Raw genomic sequence first — 24,394 nt, 5'->3', positions numbered from 1 at the left:
TCAGGATTTTCAATTTTTTTTAAGGCCACAGAACCTATGAATTTATTTTTTTAAAAAAAAAAAACACTTGCAACTCTCTATCACAAGGCAAAACTCTAGTGATATAAAACTGGCTGCGTCTGGGTTAATAACAACAACAATTAGCTCTTAGTCTCTCCTGGAACTTAAGTTTTAGCAGAACTGTAGAGTTTTACAGTTTGAAAAACCCTGCTCTAAGTCTTATTTTCCGTCCCTGAGCATAAAAAGAATCTACTTCAGAATATTTAGAATTGGACATCCATTGTTCTATTATTTATTTAATTTATATCCAAACTATAATTTGTACAACTCAAAGCAGTGTATATATAATCTTATTTTCTTCACAGCAACCACCCGATGAAGCGGTTAGGGCTGCCTCCCTCAAAGTTGGGTTTCTATGCCTAACAAAGAACTAGAATTCAGTTTCCAAAAGACCCTAACTAGATAGGAAACTGCAAATTCTACTCCAAGTCTACAGAAACAGCAGCCAATCTCTCCCAATTTCACTTTAAGATATGCTTTTATCTTTTCCCATACTAAATAGATTTAAATAGGGAAATTACACATGCATTCAGGGTAATTATGTGATAGATCAGTGTATATTATTAAATAATAGCTTATTAATTTTTCCTGCCTTTTTATGTCTGAGAAAGAGCACCAAGCAAACTTCCTGCAACTGTTATTTTAATCTGTTAAATAAATTTTCTAAGACAAGATCTGCATTAAGGAATCAAAAGTCCAGATAAATTCATATAACAAAACAATATTGACATTTTCTATAATTAGTTTTTGTACTTTAGATAAACATTTCAGGGACTGTGCAGGTACAGAGGCCTTTGCCATCTTTATTTTTGCAAATAACATTTCAAGTAATAGAAAATTTCATGAAATTCAATTAAAATGTCTTGAATAAGTACCAACATTTTGTTAAAGGTGACAAGAGAATTTGAACAATAGGAATTTGAAATAATTTTTCAGAGAGATTTGATTACTCTGAAGTTTGCACTCAGTTGATATAAGTATATTCTACTACTTGAACATGGGCAAACATTTTATGTTTTTATTTTCAAACAAGAGCTTCTGTACTTCAAATAGGCAATATGTCTTTTCAAATAGTGTGATGTGTAGCCAATCTCCACAGTGGTGTATGCAATATTGAAAGAAAATTACAATTAATATAAGAAGTAGAGCACAATATCCAATATGCTTGCTCAAAGAAGCCATATTATTTCTGGAATTCTTTATTAAAAATACTGCTGTACATGTGAAAAGAATGAAAAACAGGATTAAAAGGTAACACATAGTGGGATCATGACATCAGAATGTAACATACCGGTGCTTTTTAGGGGAAGATGCTCACATCTAGAATTTTACTGGGACAAGGGCAAAATGAAAAACAAAATGAAATCACATTATATACCCCTCCAAATATTTACAGTGTAGCAGAAACAAAAGTCCAAACAAGCAAGCTAAAACAGAACAATTTAAATTGAAACTAGTATTACATGATTTCAAAGGTTGTCCATTCTGTGCTTTATACTTTATAAAAACAGGAAGGTCAGAATTGCTTCCCTGTGTGGAAAAAATAGGCATTGCTTTTCAAAAAATTCTTATTCAGCTTTAGAGATGACATAAGTGACTCTTCCTATGAATGGAACATGCTGGACAGCCTTCTCACTGGAATTGTACTGGAGTGGAAGGATTCTCCCCCCAAAAAACACCAAGTAGAAAATTCAAAAACATGGACCACATAAGAACAAAACAAAACAAAACAAAATTCCATGTTGTTCTATGCATCACCCAACAGCAATTATTTCTAGGTAACAGTTACATATGGAAATTTATTGGCTCTCTGCACTTTTCATTTTGTAAAATTTACTTTAAAACAAGTCCTGAGATTACTGGGGCCAAGGAATGGATACCATGTGCTGACAAAGATTTGCAAAATGCAACTTGTCTTTATGAGGTGGGCCTTGCTTACAGAGCGAGGATGAACCTGAAGCCCTGCTTTACCCCTGCCTTTGCATTTCCTGAATTATTGGTCCACAAAATAATCTGTCAAAAACTTTTTCCAATTGCTGCAACTGAAGAGATGATCCCCTTTCATTAAAAAAAAAAGACCAAAACAAAAACAATAATGGGAAAAAGAAGCCTCAGCCCGCTTATAAATAAAGCATTCAATATTTCTCCTAGAATACAATTACTACTTCTTTTTGTACAAAAAGAATTACAATATGATTTTCAAAAACATATAAAAAGACAGCTGCTCTTCATCAAATACATGAGCTAATGATAAAAGACTGGTTTCCCCATATTCATATCTTAAAGTCCCTGTTCCTTATGATATTAAAAATAATGTTATGGCAACTGTTATCTTCTAAATAATAAACATTATGGTTTAATTTTCTGCCAGATTAAAATAATTGGCTTTTATTTATTTCAGCTCATTTATTGATACTATTAATTTCAGGCTCCATTATGTTTAAGTAAAGGTGTTAAAAGTGGCCTTTGTTTTTTCCAAAGTCTTCATTATGAAGAGCACTGTTTTCTTGTGATAAATCTAAAGTAGGAGTGTCATCATTAAAGCTTATAAAACTGGAGAGAATTATTAAAAATTTATCTGAAATTACAAATATCAAGAATAAAATGGATGCCAGTAACATCGGTTGCAAGTGCTTTGAATCAGTTCTGACACCTTTTGGAGAAAGCTTCCACATTTTCTTCATGGTAAGCACCCAGTGCTATTAAATATTCAGTGCTGGGTAAAGGATGCCAACATACAGTCTTCACTACCGCTTTGAGAAAGGAAAAAAGAAATAGTCCTATATATTTGGCAGTCATCCGTATCAAAGTGTAGATGTTCTACTATAAATTCCCTTGAATACCCAAGCTTGCAGACAACAGTGGGTCCAGTATTGGAAAGTTAATTAAGGGGGGGGGGAATCCAGACTTGTTGAAGACTGAATATTCATGTGTTGAGTATTATCAAAGATAACATTACTTTGGGCTAAGCAGTGACTGCAAAGGCACAGCAGACCATCATTCCCTCCAGAATCAGACTATAACACTTCAAAAGCTTTCGATGCCAGACAACTGCTGTGTGTACTTAATCTTCTGAACAGTGTCTCTGTGTCTGTATCCAGTGTAAAGTACCATAATAAAGCTGTGGTTCAAAGAACAAAACTTTATACAAAAGAAGGGTACTATAGTTAACTTAAAGGAATACATTCCTGAACTCTCAGGACTGCGACAATTATTTTTTTTTAAAAAGTCTATTAAAAATTGCATAAATGTAAATGTATCTGATTAGCAGGAAAATATAGAAACAGGTATTTTATTTAAAAGGCGCTGGTTGTGTTTAGAACAAATTGGGTTTACCCCACAAAGTACACAACTCAAAATGGTGCTGTTTTGCTTTGACAAAGCTTCAGCCAAATAAAGGGGATTTTATATATGGTGTTTCTGAGATATTTTACTTGATTTTTTTTGTCTTTAAATATTCATCTTCTTGTTTGATTAATTAATCAAACAGTGGATGGCATATTGTACAGTTTTACAGAGGTTACAAGCTACACTGTAATTTACAGAGCACAATTTCTATGAAATTATTTACCTGGTCCTTTATAGTATTTGGGGTGCAAATAATATCAAAACCAACAGATTGCAGTATATTCAGTGGCAAAAAAAAAAAAAAATCCCAGAAATGTCTTTGCAAAGAGATTCCCTTAGTAAGATCCAATGTGGCAAAACATCAGGGATCAGAAAGTCTTTAAAAATTAAAATTAGTGCATATACAAGTGGAAAAAAAATAAAAGCAGGAACATCATGCTCTTGATGTGTTCCTTTAAAATAAATTCTTCACAGATAAAGCCTCCAATGGGCAGCCAGAGCTCCAGGGTAAGCAAAAAACATTCTTCCCTTCAAGTAACAGTGTACCTGACCGAAGTGCAACATCTCACGGTGTTTCGTTTCCCAAAATATGAAAATGAGATGATGACAAAATCTGTTGTAGTGCAATTTGCGCTTGGTTCTGTTCCTCAGCAATGTCCTGCATGCTTTCTGCAAATACTACAACTGGCCGTTCGTGGCTGCAATCAGTTCCTGAAAAGTATTTTCAAAGCAGCGTTTTAGGTCACTATATGCCACTACAAGGACACTCTTCTCATCTCTGGAAATGAGGCTTATTTTTTCTGGCACACCAGCATCCAACTGAAATCAAATTGGAGAGAAAGTCAGGCCTATTTGTTAATAGAGCTTAATAATCATCAACAGTTTTGGCATGCAAAAGAACAAAATTTTCTTCATTTATCCTGCATTTCTGTTAAGACAAAAGTACCTTTTGATTTAAGACAGCATTCAGTCTTTTGGGGTAGGAATTTTAAAATGATCGGACGTCGAATTTTTTGTTTGTTGGTATTGTATGAAAAGTGAAGACTCTTTAACCCATACATTCACATCTTGTTCAGCTGTAGCTTCATTTTTATTTCAAACTATCATTTTGTCATTATATAATATTATAAATATTATAAAGACCAGAACATAATATTCAATTAAATTCCCAAAATGATGAAAAATTTTACAACCCAGCAAAGAAGATAATTTTATATAAATGGAAGGAAACTTATTCATCTTATTTTAAAGGATGGGGTTTAGAATATAGTCTGTTATCTGCTATTTAAAATTCTTTGTGCTTTATAAATCAAACGATAGAGCAATATATTCTCACATGTATGTCTAGACCAGGGGTAGGCAACCCAAAATACTCAAAGAGCCACTTGGACCCATTTCCCACCGGTCTAAATCAGTCTGTTCTGCATTTCGCTCCAATCTAGGAGCATGTTTTTTACTCATAAAGGTAAAAAAGGATATATGCAGTATTATCTTCATTTTAGATATCAAAAGGTCTCTCTCTCTCTCTGTCTCTCTCTCCCTCCCTCCCTCCCTCCCTCTCTCTCTTTCTTCCCCTCTCTTTCTGCCCTTGGTCTGCCAGTCCTCTTCCCCGACTCTCTTTCTTTCTCTCCCTCTCTCTCTCTCTCTTTCTCTCTCTCTTTCTCTCCCCCCCTCTCCCTCTCTCCGATCTTCTGCTCACCTGGCAAGCTGGCTTCAAGCTGTTCTCCAACAAGCTCAGGGGTAGGCAACCTCGGCTCTTTTATGACTCTGGACTTTAACTCCCAGAATTCCTGAGTCAGCATAGCTGGGCTAGCTAGCTCTCTCCTGCCCTTCCTGCTTCCTGCAGAGACGCAGCAAAGGGAGGAGCCGTGCCCAAAAAGCTTTTCAGCTCGTTGGAGAACACCGTTGAGTCTACTCTCTTTTACACACACACACACACACACACAAAAAAAAAACAACAGAGAGAGAGACACAGAGAGAGAGAGAGAAGCATGGAAGTGCAAGTGCCTCTCTCTGTCTCTGTCTCTCTCTGCAAATGGCAGAGGAGGCTGGGAGCCGCAGGGGAAGGCTCAAAGAGCCGCATGCGGCTCCAGACCCGCAGGTTGCCGACCTGTGGTCTAGACGTAGTAATAAGCTTAAATGGAATTAGTTTTATACTGATATATGTCTCTTTTCTTCTTTTTGCCTATTAGCCTTTTTCTTATTTTTGTCATATTGTCATATTATCTTAATCAGCATAATATATATATAGGTGGTTTTTATTCCTCATAGTATAACTATTGTTTTTGTTCTCCCTGTCGGTGTTATACTGATTAAAAAAAATGAAAAAACTGTTGTCTGAAATCACAGTTTCATTTGTGCTTGTTTTAATTATTAGTTTAAATTAATTCTAAGTATGTAAAATGAAATAAACCATGGTTGTTTTAAAATTAAAATTATTGCTCCCAGCCATGTTACAGGAATAAAGAAAAGTGTGTGATGTTGAGGTTTACCTTCCTGAAATTCCTTATTGCTGAACTATTCTTTAGTGCTTTTTCTGAAGCAGGTCTGTGACATGCAGCACCCAACTGAGGAAGTATTCATACGACTACTTAAAGTACAACCATAGAGTCATGTGACTGCCAAAGGCAATGACAAATGTGCATTTTGAGAGAAATTTGCTTGCATGCCAAAGGGAGGGAAAAAAAGCGAGCAGAAAAAGACAATTCAGTGAATTTGCAGTGAATGAATAATACAGAGGTTCTAGCTCACCTTGTTAAGACAAGAGATAATGTGACTGAGATCAATCCAAGGAGTACCCGCTTCTGTCACCTGATGGAAAAGATGATCCCTAAAAAGCTTCAGGAGATACCTGTCTCCAGTTTCTGACCATGTCGGATCCTTCTGGAACCTATCATAAAAAAAAGAGTGTTTATGTTTCTCATTAAAAGGACACATAGCTCAGCCTACATATATTTGTTTATGTATGTATGTTATATTTAGTTTTAAGAAAAAGAAGTCTTCAGAATTCGAGAGAGCCAAAGCTCATTACAACTATGGCATCATATATCAATTTATTATTACGGGATTTGTTGACTTCCTCAGTTTGATCAGATTCCCAAAATGTGCAGATTTTAAATAAATTTTAAATTAGTCGAGCTCCATATTTTTTTCTCTCAATGAAATAATCTGGATATTTTGAAAGCTATATCATACATACAGGCTCTTATATAATAATTCTGTAATTTCCAGCATTCAACATGAAATATTCCATTACACAATTTCACGTTCGGTATCAATCATTACTACGGTCAGACTTACAGTGTCCAGGAGAATGCACTCTCTATAAATATCAATTTTTGTTCCCAATCTCCAGAATTGGCACTGTACCACTGTATGCACTTGGAGGCTGTTTGTTGCTGTTGGGAGAAAAAACTGAAATACCTTCCCAAAAAGAAACTAACAGTTTGGAGTTTAAAACAGTTACAAGTCTCATGAAAATGTAGGAAATTGTTAAATTCTATGAAGTATTGCCTTGCACTAATTATTTTTAGCTTTCAGACAAACCTCAAATCAAGATGTGATTGTCCCTCCAGACCATGAGTAATACCTGTGTATGTGCGTGCATGCGTACATATGTATATAAAAATCACATACCATAAAATTTGGGTGGGGATATTTATGAAAATAACCTAGTTAATCTTTTCAGAGCCTGATATACTTTAAAACCTCACCCTACATAATTATTTGAGCTCTCCAGTGGTGCCATTTTTAAAATAATGTAATGATTAAAAATTCTGAATTCCTTACTCTGGTTTTTCATTGATTGTTCCCAATTTTGCAAGAAGACGAAATAATCTTCCATTCTGAACTTCCTGTAAAACAAGATATAAGAGACAACGTGGCCTGTCAAAAAATAACAGCAGCAACAACAAACATCAAGAATACTATAAATTAAAAGAAATCCCAATATATAACTATTTCAGCCCAGTGACAAAGTGTCAGGGAAAAATGTTAGGTACCTATTAAAATTTACCAAGAAAGCAAAGCCCTTCCTTCCCTGTGTTGTTAATTCATTTAGCTTGCAATTTGTAATCCCTCAAATGCTAATACTAGCTACAATGATAAAAATGGCAGCACAGATTATAACTGAAATCACACATACCTATAGGAGATAGGATATGGTGATGAACTTGATGCAGTAATTTCCTGAATCCTACAAAAAAATATTCACTAAAAGTCAAGTGACTTAGGGTAATATATAGGCACTTACATCCTATTGTAAAGATTATAATTCCCTCACCATAACAGAACATGAAGGGCCATGGAGCTAGAGGGCACAATTCCAATGAAGGAAGATGTGATCCCTTTGAGGAGATATTCCCAATGAGAAATAGGACTAACGCTCATTAGAAAACAAAATTAAAAAGGATACAAACACCCTAAGAGCTTTAAAACAATTTATTGAGTAACCTTACTTGAGTAATATGCAGAATATGAGTACTAAAATTTAACTCTGTCCCTAAGAAAAAGCTACAATCATTAGTGACTCTTTAGATCAGAAAAAAAGAGAGAAATGACTGAACCAGTTAGCAGTATACATGAAGCAGATAGCAAGGAAAAGGACATCTGGCACAATTAGCCATATAAAGGCGAGTACTATTTCACACAGTATACTAAAACTACTGAGTTGTCATCCCAAAGGGCATTAATAGCTATATCGTGGATGGTTTTTGTATGACACAAATTCATCAAGGATAAAGCAATTTGCTAAAAAACAAAAACCCCACATATTTGTAATGATGGCTCTATATTATCCCTATTAGCTGAGACTATAAACTTCTGAATATATTGTTTCCAAACCTAAAATAATAGCACACTGATATCCTGCTTATAGTTTCCTATCCATCTAAGAGGCTACAGGATGCTGTATCAGAAAGCCCACTGACCTAATACGGCATGATTGCTTATATGAACAGAGATTGGAAACCCAATGATCACCTTGCAAAATATTGTATTTTGTTAGATGGTTTGTAGCTAATAGATATATCCTGAAAATACCTTGAAACAAGCTAAATCCATTTGCACATAGCCAGTGAAGGAGAAAAAATGACTGCAGACTGCAGTGTAGCGTGGATAGTACAGTAAGATATTTTACCTTTGCAAGATCTTCTTCTATAACATCGTTCCTCATTTGGGCAGCATCCAACTGAGTATAGAATCTTGCACCAATCATAGGCATGATATCATTTACACTTCGAAGCCTGTTTTGGTCAGTCAGCAAATATCTATCAAAGGAAATGCCTAAAAATTATTAAAACTGGATTTCTAAGCAAAATTCTTGACAATGAAAGTATTTGTTACTCTATACATTATACATTCAGAGTCAAACACAACCAAAATATGGCATGTGAGTAAATAAAAGATTTCATGTGAACTGCTTTCACTGAAATTCAGTGAATAAACAGCTGGTTTTCAACAATAGGACATTCGCTAATTCAACTGTCCAAAACAAGGAAACTGATTATTAAATTATTACAACTCAAAATATAGCTATTTCTACATTCTATTCCCTTTCTTCAGACGACAAACCAAAATATTTTGGTGCCACTGACTCAGTGATGTTAGCAGTGATGTTAGCAGATGATAAGGTTTAGCAGAACAATAAACAATACAGTCACCAGGATGAAAAATGCTGTCCTTCTATAGATTGATGAACTAAACTTAACAGCCAAGTTCAATCATAATTTTATAAATGTCTACAATTGGCAGTAAGCACAGGTGTTATCCATTATATTTACAACATGCTTGTTTTTAAGTAGTAAATTTAAATATGATCAAAATTTCCTACCACATTTAACTTCCAAATGAATTGATTTTCAAACAATATTTTATCAAGTATCAATTCCAGTTTATCATTCTGCACTGCTACCAATATATGGATGATATGCAAACAGATCATAAAATGGATCTTCAACCCTTGACTTACCACCAGTTGCTTAAAGACCATTCAAAGTTATGATAAACCCTACAAAAATTACTTACACTAATGGTCACATGATCACACTTGACAACTGGCTCCCCTTTATTCCTGTTTGCCGCATCCCATGATCACAACTGCAAATGAATCATTTTTGCTGATAGCCAACATAAAACACCCATTTGGGAAAATTGATTTGCTTAATGACCATCACAAAAATTGTCAAAAAAAACCAGGCCCAGTCATGTGATGCCTCAACATATGACTGCATCAATTTATGACAATAATTTCGGGCTCAATTCTAAGCTAGGTGGTAGCACCACAGCAACATTTCACCGAGTTTCATATTAGAAAATATTTATAATGAAAAATTCAGAAGTAATACATAGTTTCTTTATATTGTCAGTAAATGATGCAGTTGCTTTCTACCAAGTTTCTGTAATGTGTCAGGATCGCTCAGAGCTGAGATTATAATGCTATTAGAAATAATATCTTTGCAATATTATTTTCATCTTATTCTACTATCACTTTCCAAGGATCTTAAGACAACATATGTGTTGGAGAACTAAGGAGAAACTTCCTGACAGTGAGAACAATTCACCAGCGGAACATCTTGCATCCAGAAGTTATCGGTGCTCCAACACTGGAGGTTTTTAAGAAGAGATTGGACAACTATTTGTCTGAAATGTTATAAAGTTTCCTTCTTGATAAAGGGATTCGATTAGACCTCAAAGGACCCTTCCAACTCTGTTATCCTGTTATTCTGGGGTTCTTTCATTATTACAAGATTTGCAAGGAATTTTAGACTGAGAATAAATAACTGATTGCCAAAAGCCACCCAGTGAATTTCATGATAAAATTGGAATTTTAACTTAAATCTTGCATTAATCATCATAGCACACTATACTATATACAGGTGCAGCAGCAAACATAAGTGACTACAGACTGCCAAAATTTGGAATTAAAGATAGACCGTATTCATGTGCATATTTTAAAAATATAGCACTGCTAATTTATGTTACTTAAAATTGGACTTTATTTTTTCTTGTTGGTGGGTGAGTGAGCTTTGTTCCTACAACTCCTCAAAGGGACTTTTCTGGGTCTCTAGCATCATGACGAATTCTTATCATAGTTATACGTTTCTGATGTCAAAATAACTATAATAGAGCAGAGTATACACACATATTTTCCACAATGTACTAAAATTCTATAATCAAGTTTTCTTACAAAATAAGATTCTTCAAATCCGACGAATAGTTGATTGTCACCAGTTCCATTGCTTTCTGCAAATTCTCTCTCTGAATTCCTGCCAAAGAATTGCAAGCCAAAGCCAGCACAACCTTCCCAAGAGAGATCAAATCTGCTTGCTACAACATAAACAAAAACAAAAAAAACACACACACATTCATTCACCGGGATCTGAAATGCCCTGCAAGTTTTCTCAACACTTTAAGATAAGTATGCTAAGTACAAATTATATTATATACAAATGATAAATTTATAATGATCAAAATGGACAAAATTGCATAATATACCATTCACTTTATTTCCTAAGTGATTTTAATAAATACTATTGGTATTTATTAAATATTGGATTCTGCTCTCTCACTTCCCTTAAGCCAATTTCCATCTCTGTGGGAAGATTTTTCTTCTTACCAGATATTCTTCATTAACCTTGGCAAGTTTTGTTCATTGGTTAGAAACTTGTGATTCAAAGAGGTTTATGATCTCCATTTTGTAAGTAACTAAGCATGGTAACTATCAGTTTTTTCTGGCTAACCAAACAGTAACTAAGTAAGCTCTGCTACACCAATAATTAGCAACAGCTGTACAATAGTTTGAAAACTGATCATTATTTAGCACTAGAACAATTAAACACATTTTTCTCCATTAAACTACATAGATATTACTATATAGGCATTACCATGGTTGCTTTAACAATGTAAGCGGAGGTGCTCTATAAGCACTTTCATTAACTGCAAACCATCTTTTTCCAAGGCTTTCCATATCCTTCAAAAACATCACAGATACACAAAATGTTGAATGAATATTTAGGATTATGATTAACCCATTGATAGTTTATTACTTTTTGGTTGTTTGTACACTAACAGTGATTATCAAATATTAACATGAGCGTCAATTAATTATGTATTCCTAATAATATTACCCTTTTAAATAAAGACAAACTCTCAAAAGTAACATAGTAATTTGTTCTTGATATAATGGCTGGGTTTGCACATCATGATAAAAAGGGTTTGGTTTTGCTCAGACTTAATCTGATGCGTAAATCCAGCCATTCTAGCTTATAAACCACCATTTATGGATTAGACTATATCAGGCCACAGGAACTATGATTGACCAACTAACTAACCAACTGCTCAGTGTTGCTTCACATGACGAGATGAGCAGCATATAAATTTGATTGATAAACAAATAAACGTACTGTGGCTTAGCACAATATGTGACTGCAATCACTGTGTTGAACTATCTAAAATACTTGCTACAAAAGAGGGAAGAATAATCACCAGAGTTCCAAATTTTCCAAATGCACTTGAATGTTCAAACAATTTTCTGTTCTACTTTTCTATATATCCTATATGAAATTCAGTGCTTCTACTTATATCCTTTGCAGTTCATGTGATGTTTTATTCATTTTCATTAAATGAAAAATGACATAATCATAATCACTGAACAATTCCTTATGTGCCCATATATTTCCTGATGCTTCATTAAAAAATGGTTTTTGTGCAATTTTAAGAAGTTATCAAATGCAGAAATGTAGAAATACAACATGCTCCCATTCAATTAATGCTGTCATCCATTTTGATGTTTGTCTATGATGATGCAAAATATGCTCGTTTTCCTTCACACTGCTTGTTTCTTACCTCCACATATTTTTTCCTTTTTGTTGCATTCTTTTATTTTTCCCCTCAATTATGTTTCTTCCTTTCAATACTTGTTTTTTCCTCTGATTCTATGATTCTATTTATGTCCATACTGTACAACAGTCTTTACTCATGTGGCTGAAACAGACTATGAAAAATAGACTGCAAGAAACAATGCATGTTTTTCTTATGGCCTTTCTAATTCATCTGTAGCTCCTATCCTTTCCGAAATAAATGTGTAAGATAATATAGTGTAAAGGAATTGCTCTGGACAAGTAAAACACTTTCAAAGATCTATGTGTTATGAAATCTTTAATTCTGATTAAATAAGCAACATCCATTTCAAAAGACAAGTATTACTGAATATTACTGATACTAGGAATAAATATATATTAGTTACTCAATAACTTCAGAATTAAGCTTCATTTATAGCTTTCTCTTCTCTCATTAAAAAAATGATCTGAAAATAAGATAATAAGATAATTCCACAAGCATTTATTATATATGATGATGAATTCAGGAAACTTAGCATAAATTGCCTTCACATTTCTAAAAGACTTGTTTAGTTGACATTTACATAGCTATTTGTAACTTGATCGGGTTCTGGAAACTAGCTGTTAAGTGGACAGTTAGAAATTTAAACACCAAGTTCAATAGACACAAAAAAAATTCAAACATCATTTGAAAAAATGTATTTCTTAAGTTTACATACGTTATTTTTGGCCTGGAGGAAAACTGAAGCAATTAAATAGAAACTAAGATATTGAGCAACATATAGTCCAAATTCCATTATCAAGGCAATACCTTTATATGGCCAAGTGAACTCCAAATGCAGTAGTCCTCATTTAATAACAGTAATTGGGGCCAGACTTTCTATCACTAATGATGTGGTCATAAATCATTTCAGATGAACATATTGCTTAGCAACAACAGTGCTAGCAGTTCCTGGTTATTGTCATTAAGCAAGGACTGTGTAGGTCATTAAGTAAGGATCTCACATGACTGTGATTTCCAATGTCCTACCAGCTTCCCCACCAACTTGGCAGGGAAGGTTTCAAATCATGATCGCAAGACCTCAGGGGCACTGTGACAGCTAATTCTTCAAGAACCGGATGTAAGTACCACTAATTTTCAGCACCATTGAAAGTTTGAACGGCCACCAAACAAGTGATTCTTAACCAAATATTTCTTGTAATATATAAAGTCCCCTTGACTTCTCCAGAAATGATAAGTTTCAACTTAAATCCATTCTTAATTTTAAAAACAAAATCATGCTCAGATTTGTTTCCATTTTACCATATGATATAACTTAATTAATTAGGAGAAATCATTATGTAGTGTGCAGAGGAAATATTCCAGGTGATGAAGAAGACTTTCAGAAGTGGACTCAGTTACTGAATTATGCTGCAACAAATCTTAAAGGGAGGTTAAAGAAAAGCCACCTGCAATCAAAGAACTTCAGCCAATTTTTGACAGTAGTTTAATAAATATTTTGTGAACATTGGCAAATGATTTGGGTCTCAAGTTTCTCTCTGCGGCCTGGCATGTACAATTTTTCTGGAGATGGTTCAGGTGGCCATTTATTTCACTGCCCTCCCAGCAATGCTTTCACATTTTGAATTGAATTGTCACCAATTCACCAACTCTGAACCTTAACATTTTAATCAATTATCTCTTTCTTAAGATAGTTAAGAGATTATGTTCCTTTTTTATTCAATATCTGAAGCCATATCTGACTTCCAAACTGAGAGACTACTATAGTACATTGTTAGAGAGAACAATATGAATAGTGAAAATGGACTCTAGAAGACCGAGTTTAAATTTTACCTAAGTTATGTGTACTATAAAAACCAGAGCAGGAAAAGAAAGTCTACTTCTCTCATATTTGAAAAAAATAATAATATCATATTTATTCTGTTTAAGTGTAAAGGTATAAAATAGTTGCTGGAATAAGTGCAACGTAGTTCACATATTTCAATGTTACTTTTTTTTTTTTACTTAGCACATTATATATTGTTCCTTTAACCAAAAACAGGGGAGTATAGAATTCATCAAGAAAAATTCAGTGTGATCATGAAAACTAAGAGAGGTATGGTGAAGATTATTTTCCTGTTCCATCCTTGCCCCCTCTCAATCATGAAAGGCCTCCCAAGTACCTGTGACAGAGGTACTTTCCACTGGGCTAATTAGAGAGGTTTGTAGCTTGATTTTCTGTGTTATCCCTCCATATCAACAGATCCACACCCTGTGAGAGGCTTCTGGGTGGACTGGGAATGGGAAGAAAGCATAGGAAATAATTTCTTGCCTACACTTTTCCATAGGCTTTTGTTTTCGCCAAAACAGTTCAATATGATTTTTCACCTTTGCCATTGTCAAGTAATTTATTTTTTGCAGCTTCACAGTATATAAACTCTTTTAAAAATGTATATGCCCATATTAATTTTAAGAGCATCTATTAGAACTTATTCCTTGTCATGCTTGTCCCAATCTGGTTTGCAGCATCTGCTTTAGAATTATACATTCCTTAGAGGTAGAACCTGTCTGCTTTTTGCTTTTGAAAGTCTCATTATAGTGAGAATAGTGCCGAAAATTACACTGACAGCCAATACAAATCTTAAATGACCATCATGTAAATTAAGATAGTTCATGAGTTAACACTGCCAAAGATTTACTAGCAGCAAGCATCAAAGCAGCTATACACAGGACATAAAGAAACTTTGTACATTAAAAAAAACCCCATGAAAGCTACTCCAAGATAATCACCAACAAATATTCAGGGAACAAACAATATAGAATTAGGGATACAATATTGGGATCTTACCTGATATTGGGCCATTAGAGCCAAAGGATTATTTTGGCTGTTATCAAATGTTAATACATCAAAGACTCCAACGCAATTCACTCTCAACCTTCAAGATAAAAGCATTATAGAAAAAGAAAAGTTTATAAACACCTCTTTTTACCTTCTCTACAATCTCTTCAACAATTCCATAGAAATGTTTGGTTAAGCAACTACCGTTAGTAAATTAATATTATCATATTAATAGGATAATATCATATTCCCAAAGTGTATGGTTTGTGATTCATGTGACCTGGCAGAATATATGCATGAACAGGCAGGTAAGGAACACACACAAGTTTTTTTTTTTACACTTTCTTTCTCTTGATATTCAAGGAGAAATCATGTCATGCTATACATTGCCCTAGACCAGGGGTTGGCAACCTTGGCTCTTTTATGACTTGTGCACTTCAACTCCCAGAATTCCTGAGTCAGCATGGCTGGTTCAGGAATTCTGGATATTGAAGTCCACAAGTCATAAAAGAGCCAAGGTTGCCTAGCCCTGCTCTAGACAACCAACATTAGAAAGATACATTGTCAATTTTGTCTATTCTTCTCCCCCTTATGCTTTGCATGTTTATGAAGATGTCATGCTAAGTATTACAGCTTCAAAAATTATTGGATTTTTTTAAACCAAAAGATTATTAGATTAAGATGGCAGTTGTAGGGAAACTTTGTAATAAATGGTACTCAGACTCTGAGGAACTTATATCCACAGGCTTGGAATTCCACAATTCCACTAGCTACTAGAATTAGATATTCAGGTTCTCAATTTACGACCAATTTATGACAATTGACCCCAACATTTCTGTTGCTAAGTGACATATTTGTTAAGTGAGTTTTGATTTTACAACCTTTCTTGCCACAGTTGTTAAGTGAATCACTGCAGTTGTTAAGTTAGTAACATGGCTTCTGCATTGACTTTGCTTGTCAAAAGGTCGCAAAAGGTGATCACATGACCCCAGAAGACAGTGGCTGTCATAAATATGAGTCAATTGCGAAGCGTCTGAATTATGATCACATGACTATGGGGATGCTGCCATGGCAACATAGCTGTGAAAAATGGTCATAAGTTACTTTTTCCAGTGCCATTGTAACTTTGAATTGTCACTAAATGAACTGTTGTAAGTCAAGCACTACCTGTACTAAATTCTGTTGTAATTAGATACAAATTATGTTAGCCCCATGCCATCTTCTAGGCTGAACCATTACTTAGGATGAATATGAAAGATTGTATGATTCTTATCTTAGCAGAAGAGGTACAAAAGGCAACCTTTTAGATAGCAAAGTACGTGGTGGAGAGAGAAAATAATTATGAAAGGATATTATAAGATCTTTTAATATATTAGAAAAATGTCTTACCTTGTTTTGCCTGTCACCAGAATCTTTGTGGGATCCATTACTCGACAGGCCAATCCTGCTGTATGAATAGTCCGCAATGCCGAGGTAAGCTGCACAATATAGGCCCAAATCAGGGACTCGGGCAGCAACCCTGCATGTTGTCGGGGCAGAGGTCCATCATGCTGACCTATTGGCAGAATTAGGAATACAAACAAACTCTATATTTGCAGATTTATACTGCGCATGCCATTTTTTAACTGACAGTAAAACTAAAACTTTTAGGCAAGGTCCAAATTTTGTCTTCTAGAAGGGCGTAGGAAGGCATTTTCAGGATTGAAACCTGTGCCTTTAAGCTTGCTGAAGTGTAAGGCACTCATTGCCCTATTAAAGCAAAAGAAATGAAAGGATCCCCCAAACTAAAACCAGGTCCAGTTTGGATGCTGTCACCCCCTACCTGTAGTCCTGTAGTCCTGACAGGCCACATAAAATTTGGTGTGACCCTCAAGTAGAAAGGCACTGATGTTCCTTAAAGGTTGAATGAACTATTATATTATATTACGAGACATGTGAAACAATCCTTTCAGATGTGTTGCTGCAGCTTTTCACAACCCAGAATCTTCTAGAGGTGTTGGGACAGAGTTCTGGAAAAAGTATCTGGAAGCTCCCAGGCTGGAAAAAGCTGTGTGGCTTTTTTTAGCAACAATGTTTAACGATGTTGCTAAATAAACCTACTTGTTTTTAGACACAGTATGCAGGAAAATATCAATTGCTGAAAAAGTTACACTTGGGAGAATATTACACCTTTTTCGCTGAGCCCTGAAGGCCCATCTATTCCGTGCGGCCGGCCTGGCGTAGTTTGATTATGTTTCAGTGGGGTTTTTTTGTATGGGTGTGTTTTTAGAACAGGCCTATTATTTAATTCGATTTTAAAACAGAAACTATTTATTTATTATCGTGGTTTTTAGTATCGCCTGTTCACCGCCCTGAGTCCCGCAAGGGAGATAGGGCGGTATATAAATTTAATAAATAAATAATAAATAAATATAAATATAAATGATTTTTAAAAATGGGAGATGGAATGGCAGGAAGAATTAATTATAAAGACTTATCTTTTAATAGAATAATGTTAGAAATTATTTTGAGAACAAGTGTGACAACTAAGAGTCTGAATTGCAACTCATATCATTTTGAGTTTTAGATATTTTTGATATCATTTTGAGGTCTTTGAAATTTCATGATGCAAAGGATCTTACAATCAGTCTTTTCTTCAATAATCATATTGTAATGTGTCTCAAAAACTTTGAAAAATTGTGAAAATACTTAAAATAGCATGATTGTATCAACTGTTTCAGGATAAGTAGCATTATGAAAACTGCAAAAAATAAAATAAAATAAAATAAAGGCATTAGATAAAAAAAATGGCTAAATTGAGTTTACAGTAGTGCCATTCAGTGTACCTGTTTATACTTTTTGATAATTACAAAATATTTTTGCTTGTTCATGCACGATGTCATACACTGCCTTTTGATCTTTAAAGTACTAAATCTCTTTTTGGAATATCATGAATTCCATCCAAATATGACTTTCTCAGTCTTCCCATTCCTTTTTAATATTTCATTCTTCTTTGTTTTGTCAATCAGCCAATAATTTATTCTGTTTATATGATTGATCAATCAACCTTGGTGAATGACTTTTGTACTTATTACTTATTCAGCACTCCTTGATACTTGGTCCTATTTGCTACTTATTTTACTACACATGGTTTTTAAGTGTCCCATTCTTATTGTATTCATCATTTTAGTTTCTCCCCAATGAGTTGGACTAGATGACCACCAAGGTCCCTTCCAACTTTATTATTATTATTATTAAATTAGCTCATAAAATGTTTTGCTTTTTCAGAAACATAGTAAATGTTTTATTTGTCTGCTTCTTTCTCTTCCCCTTCCCCACTTCCACCCAGAGATAGGGGTTTGCTCTTGTGAAATACATGCTACTTCCTGCACTAACCAACAAGGGCTGACATGTTCAAGGGAAGTTCATTGTATGTGACTGCTGATTGTGGTGCTAAGGAAAGACAGTCTTAACTTTGTGTTTGGTTTTATTTTCATGATTTTGCATGAAAATACATGCAAGTTGTACAGATAGTCCTCAACTTACGACCACAATTCAGCCCAAAATTTCCGTTCTTAAGTGAGACATTTGTTAAGTGAGTTTTGCCCACAGTTATTAAGTGAATCACTGCAGTTGTTAAGTTAGTAACCCGGTTGTTAAGTGAATCTGGTTTCCCCATTGACTTTGCTTGCCAGAAGGTCGCAAAAGGTAATCATGACCCTGGGACACAGCAACGGTCCTAAATATGAACCAATTGCCAAGCGTCTGAATTTTGATCACATGATCATGAGGATGCTGCAAAGTTTATAACTCTGAACAACGGTCATAAGTCACATTTTTCAGTGCCATTCTAACTTTCAATAGTCACTAAACAAACTGTTGTAAGTCGAGGACTACCTGTACTTTTATTTTATGTTGTTGCTATATTATGTTTTAAAACACAAGCAGGATAAATTGGGGGGGGGGGACAGAATCAAGCTTTTATATTTTGATAAATGATTTTAATTTAAAACATTTCTCCACCCTAACTTCAATAGTAAATAATATCAGATAAGGAAACAAATTATTTATTTGGAGGTGAGACAGAATACCTTCAGAGCTGTAAGCTACAGCAGGGGTCCCCAACCCCCGGGCCACGGCCCACTACCGGGCTGTGGCCTACTTGGAATTGGGCCACCAGAGTGGCTGGCTGGAGTGTGCATACAACTCAACTTCCACAAACAGCTATGTGTGTGCGCGTGCCAGCCCACTTGTGTCACTCATGCACTCATTCTGTGTGAGTGTGCGCTCCTGGCTGGACCGTCACTTGTGCAAGGATTGCGCACACGCACGCACTGGCCCACTATTCACGCAGCCCAGTTCCCTTCTCCCTGCCCAGCCAAGCCACCAAGCTGCAAAAGTTGAGGATCACTGGGCTAGAAAGAAAAGTCAGGTGAAAAAAAAAAGCCAAGAAAAAGTTATTGGCAAATCATATTTATATTGTATCAAGAAAACTGCATGGATGTGTTCAAATATGTCACCAGCAGCTATAATCAGTTGAAAAAGTACTTTCCTTTTTAATGCTTCAGTGCCACTTAAATAAGTCAAGCCTTTTAATGCAAACAAGCCAAATTGCCTTTTGTTAAAAAGACCACTGAAAGTTTTAATTAAGTTCAACCCAAGCACAGTCTTCAGGTAGAATGGGATAAATTAGAACTTGTTTAGTGATCAGCTAGAAAGTAATCGAATAGCTCACAGGTGTTCAGTTCAGAAATAAATTCAATGTGACATGTCTTGAGTCATTCGTCAAAAGAAAACTCTATACCACATCCTCAACCATAAAATTCTGAAATGTTTTAGCAAGTGACATGGCAAAGTAAAAAAAAAAAGACTAACCACAGTGTGACAGCAGAATTTAATACATGAAAACAGCTATGTAACCACAGTTCTGTTCTTTCAACTGCCAAAGCAAATTAACAAAAAAGTGTCTTGAATTATTAGTTCACTGAGCACAGACTCCTCTTGAAATTATAAATACACCCTAAAACTGCAAAATATAAATTGAAGCACTTAAACAAATGATTTTTCTTCCCATATTTTCAAGTAATAACCTTCTCCCTTAGTTCCACAAGTATTCCTGTATCTTTTAAAAATTCGTATTCTACTATTATAAGTTCTGTCAAATTGCCACCAAGAACACAGCTATTCTAAACATTTTTCGCCTCTCAAATGTTCTACCTCATATACACTAGAATAAACTGTGCCACCATATTGCATGACATATACCAATTTATTTTTGGTCAATTTATATGCAAATTTTGTTTGAAAAAATTACTTTAGAAGTGTTACAACTAAATAAAATTTAATCTTATTGCACTGTAGAATTTAGATAAATGAAAAAACAGAAGGACCAAGATTATGCATGCTAAAGGAATAAGAGGAATTCAAAAGATTTTAGATACAACAATATAATAATTTGTTCTTAGTCCTTAATAAAAATAATGTTCATTCCATTACAAAGCAAGCATTTCTGGAAGATCAGTTTGGACTAAACTGAGGGATAGTAGCTACTGTTCCTTAGTTTAGTCCAAACTGGTCTTCCAGAAATGCTTGCTTTTTATTGGATTAAATTTTATTTAGTTATAACACTTTTAAAATGGTGCCTTTGGAGCACCTCAAGGATTTAATTGTCTGAAAACTCCATATGTATTAAGAACATATTCTTTGGTATTTATAAGGTCTCTTAGAGCACCTGATTTTTCTAATTTTGAATTAAAAAAATAAAATAAGGTTGTGGCAGGTTGTAAAGTGATGCATTCATTCCTTGCATAATATTTATTTCCAATGAATATTGTGGGCCTCCCATGTACATTAGAAAAAAACCATGGGAAATGACTATGGTGCAATTCTCTGTTCAGAAAATAATCTGAGAGGCTAAAGAGCATCCTGGAATCTTTAGAAAGTATCTATCTCTTTTTTCTTCCAACTATTCCAATGTTTGTTTGTTTATAAAATTTATTTACTTATAAAATTTATTGGCTGCCCATCTTACCAAAAAGTAACTTATGACTTGCTGCATCTACCACAGAAGACATTATGTGATGGAACAAAATGAAACCATTTTGTAAAAGAACTGACAATATGCCCTCAAAACAACAAATGGATCAATACCAAAAGTTCTGTATTCCTGATTTTTCAAAATATGTACAATGAAATGCTTTACTAAAACCCCAATAACAATTTTATAATATTTTTGTACTACAATATATATGTATGTATATATGTATTTGCCTTACCCCACTTCCGTTTTGTGAAGTAGGCATCAGCACTAGGATCATTGAAATGCCTGCTCATCATAGTCTCTCCTCCAGCATGGAAATCATATGCAAACACAAGAGCTTTTGAAAGAGAGACCAAGGGGAGAGTTAGATAGGCATCTGATGCATGCTCTTTGATATAATTGGCCAACATCTTAAAATGAAAAAACTTACAATGCTCTCCAAATGCTTTAGTGGTGAACACTTCTCGCAATGTTATAATATTTGAATGCTGGATTTTTTTCCACATGTCAACTAATACCATGCATTTTGTATTAACAAGACGAAAACCTGAGGAAAGAAGAAATAAAACCCTTTTCACATACCAAGCATTAACTTCCAATGGACCGTTCACATCTGTTCCAAAATCTGAGCTGCCACCAACAGACACACCAAAACAAAACATATTTATTTCTTCATATCCTATTCTATGGATTGTCATTAGGGCCAAATTCCTATTCCTTATTTAAAGGAATGATTCAATTTGATATCCAATTTGTGATTTACACATAGAAATGCACAAATGTTTTAGGTTTAATTATCTGTACCATTGAAATTTTAAAAGATGACAACTTAGGATTTCCCTCACCATGTATCCTCCGAAGGCAATATGGCAGATCATCTTTGCTATTTACAGCTTTGTAGCATGATGTTATGTACCCAAAGTTGCTTGTTTTCTGTATCCGATTGGGTGGTGGCAGTGGTTCTAAAGGGAAAAGGCTGTGGTAGCTGTCAACTTCTGTTGGGACAGCTAAACCAGTTTATAGAAATACATTAGACACTACTTAAAGTTATTAAGAAAACAGTTATTACAGGCACAGAGAAGATCAATTAGATGCACACACTTTTTTAGAGGATTGTAGCAAAGTTAGAAATTTAAAATGACAGTTTGATGCAAATCATACACACTCAGTTTATAATAAAGACATCTGCTTTAGGAAGGATAGAAGTCAAATATTAAAGAACAATGTCCTATTGCAAATACTATGATCATGATTAGCTATTTTAAATAGAGGCAAAAAATATATATGTGATCATTGTTAACCATAATCAAAAAGGGAAGGACAAATAGCCCAAAATCATCAGGGTTGTATAAAATAAAATTTTAGGACAGGATATTTGTGAAAACTTAAAATAAGCTTAATTTACTTTGCTTAACAGCAATAGCAATAGCGCTTAGATTTATATACCACTTCACAGTGCTTTACAGCCATCTCTAAGCAGTTTACAGAGTTAGCATATTGCCCCCAACAATCTGGGTCCTCATTTTACCAATCTCGGAATGATGAAACATTGAGTCAACCTTGAGCTAGTCAGATTAATGACTTGCAGAACACTAATGTATTTAATCAGAACAGCATAAACCTCATTCTTATAAGCGCTATGTGCTTAGAGCTCAAAGCATTGTTAGTGACCCCACACATCTACTTTACGGTCTGTTTCTATTGCTTCCCTCTGGGAGGAGGTTTCAAAGTATTTCTAGCAGGACTACCAAATTCTGTAATAGCCTTGTTCCCTATGTCATCCGTCTGGTAAACTGGCAAGATTCGTTTTTCTCGCCATGCACATGTATACATAACCCAAACTAGACTGTTGTTTCTCTATGTCATATGGGTATATGCATAATTCTGTATTTATTTATTTTTGTCGTATTTAGGTAGTGTATCTTGGAGGTGGTGACCCTTTGAGAGCTGAATGCAACGAAATTTCATTTTAATGTACGCTGATTAGCGTACATTCAAAGTGACAATAAAGTTATTATTCTATTCTATTCTATTCTATTCTATTCTATTCTATTCTATTCTATTCTATTCTATTCTATCCACAGTCTCCTGCCTTACTCCATCCCATCCCTTTCTAGATAATGGCAACGGAGCTGTCCTGTTCTTTAAATTCAAAAAAAACCCTAGCAGCGGCCACATGACTATACAGTCCCAGTATTTGCATGATTTGAAGCATTTTCTGCACTCCACAAGGATTCAAGTCAGGCAGCTAACACAATGCATGCAAAAATGGAACTTTTTAACACAGTAATGGGCAACCTGTGGCTTTTGGTGCCAATTTTGTAAATGATATCATTTTTTTGTTTTTAAGGTGAAAAACAGACAAACTATAGTGTACACTCTAAAAGAGGCATATCCCAGAATCATGAAGTCCCCTCAACACCTACTCCAGCTCACATATAGTGTATTTACATCATTGCAGCTCTGTCCCTAAAGTGTTAAATGTCATAAAAAAAAGATTGTCATTCCTGCTTTATTGCTAGTTAGAGTACACTGCACTCTAATGTAGTATTATATAATATATAGTATGTGTATGTGTATGTGTATGAATATGTGTAATTTAGTAGAGTTATGAAACTGAAAGCAAGCATAAATGCACTTCACCAACACAAGTAAAAATTCAGGATCTTTAATTACTTACCAGGCATGTCCGCTTGATCTATCTGAGCCATTGTAATTAAGTGTCTGTTGATCAGCTCCTATAAGTGAAACATTTTATACTCTTACAGATAAAGTATAACATTTATGTTGTTTTTTAAATGGAGTTGTGTTAAACTATAAAAATAAACTGATGTATTTTTCTGTTTTATTTGGTCTGACTGCTTTATCAAAATCGAAAGCTTACCTAAAGTAAACTTCTTTGAGAACTATGAACTTTTGAATATGATTGTTGGATATATCCAAAAGCCAAGTAATTCTTCTGGTTTAAGAACTGACTCTACCTAGTCCTACCAAGAAACTTCTAGACTGCTCTTCAGCAAGTATGTCTTACAATTAAAGCAAGTAATTCTTACAATTAAAATGGTCTTCCATCCCAGATTTTTCACACTGCGCTTTAATAGTAGCATTTTGTCCTAGCATTTTTTAGCTGTCTCTCACTATTCTCAAGCAATCGTTTTAGTCTTCTCTTCTCAATGCTGAAGATTCACATTTAAACACAGCATGGGCATTAGACCAGTCCTCTATTTAATTCAGTCCAGATCATCACAAGGATATGTTTACATCTATGTAAGGAAATAGATTATGGAGAAGAGGCTACTACTTCATTTTTA

The 24,394-nt window shown here is 34.6% G+C and overlaps 1 protein-coding gene across 1 annotated transcript in view; it reads right to left on the bottom strand.

The window, feature by feature from the left end:
- Positions 1–834: 834 nt before the first annotated feature.
- Positions 835–24,394, bottom strand: part of PAN3 (poly(A) specific ribonuclease subunit PAN3) — a 70,693-nt gene continuing 47,133 nt past the window's right edge. Inside the window, exons 10-20 of the mRNA XM_015815650.2 lie at positions 23,764–23,821; positions 21,929–22,090; positions 21,514–21,630; positions 21,319–21,420; positions 16,454–16,619; positions 15,074–15,161; positions 10,595–10,734; positions 8,546–8,675; positions 7,198–7,262; positions 6,160–6,298; positions 835–4,227 (exon numbers count right to left, since the gene is read on the bottom strand). Coding sequence (XP_015671136.2) covers positions 4,087–4,227; positions 6,160–6,298; positions 7,198–7,262; positions 8,546–8,675; positions 10,595–10,734; positions 15,074–15,161; positions 16,454–16,619; positions 21,319–21,420; positions 21,514–21,630; positions 21,929–22,090; positions 23,764–23,821 — 1,308 coding nt within the window. The 3' untranslated portion in view covers positions 835–4,086. The remainder of the gene's footprint in view (positions 4,228–6,159; positions 6,299–7,197; positions 7,263–8,545; positions 8,676–10,594; positions 10,735–15,073; positions 15,162–16,453; positions 16,620–21,318; positions 21,421–21,513; positions 21,631–21,928; positions 22,091–23,763; positions 23,822–24,394) is intronic.

Source organism: Protobothrops mucrosquamatus, unplaced genomic scaffold, assembly GCF_001527695.2.
Source record: "Protobothrops mucrosquamatus isolate PMUCROS unplaced genomic scaffold, P.Mucros_1.0 scaffold358, whole genome shotgun sequence".
NCBI classification, from domain to species: domain Eukaryota; kingdom Metazoa; phylum Chordata; class Lepidosauria; order Squamata; family Viperidae; genus Protobothrops; species Protobothrops mucrosquamatus.
This window is presented reverse-complemented; position numbering and strand designations above follow the sequence as displayed.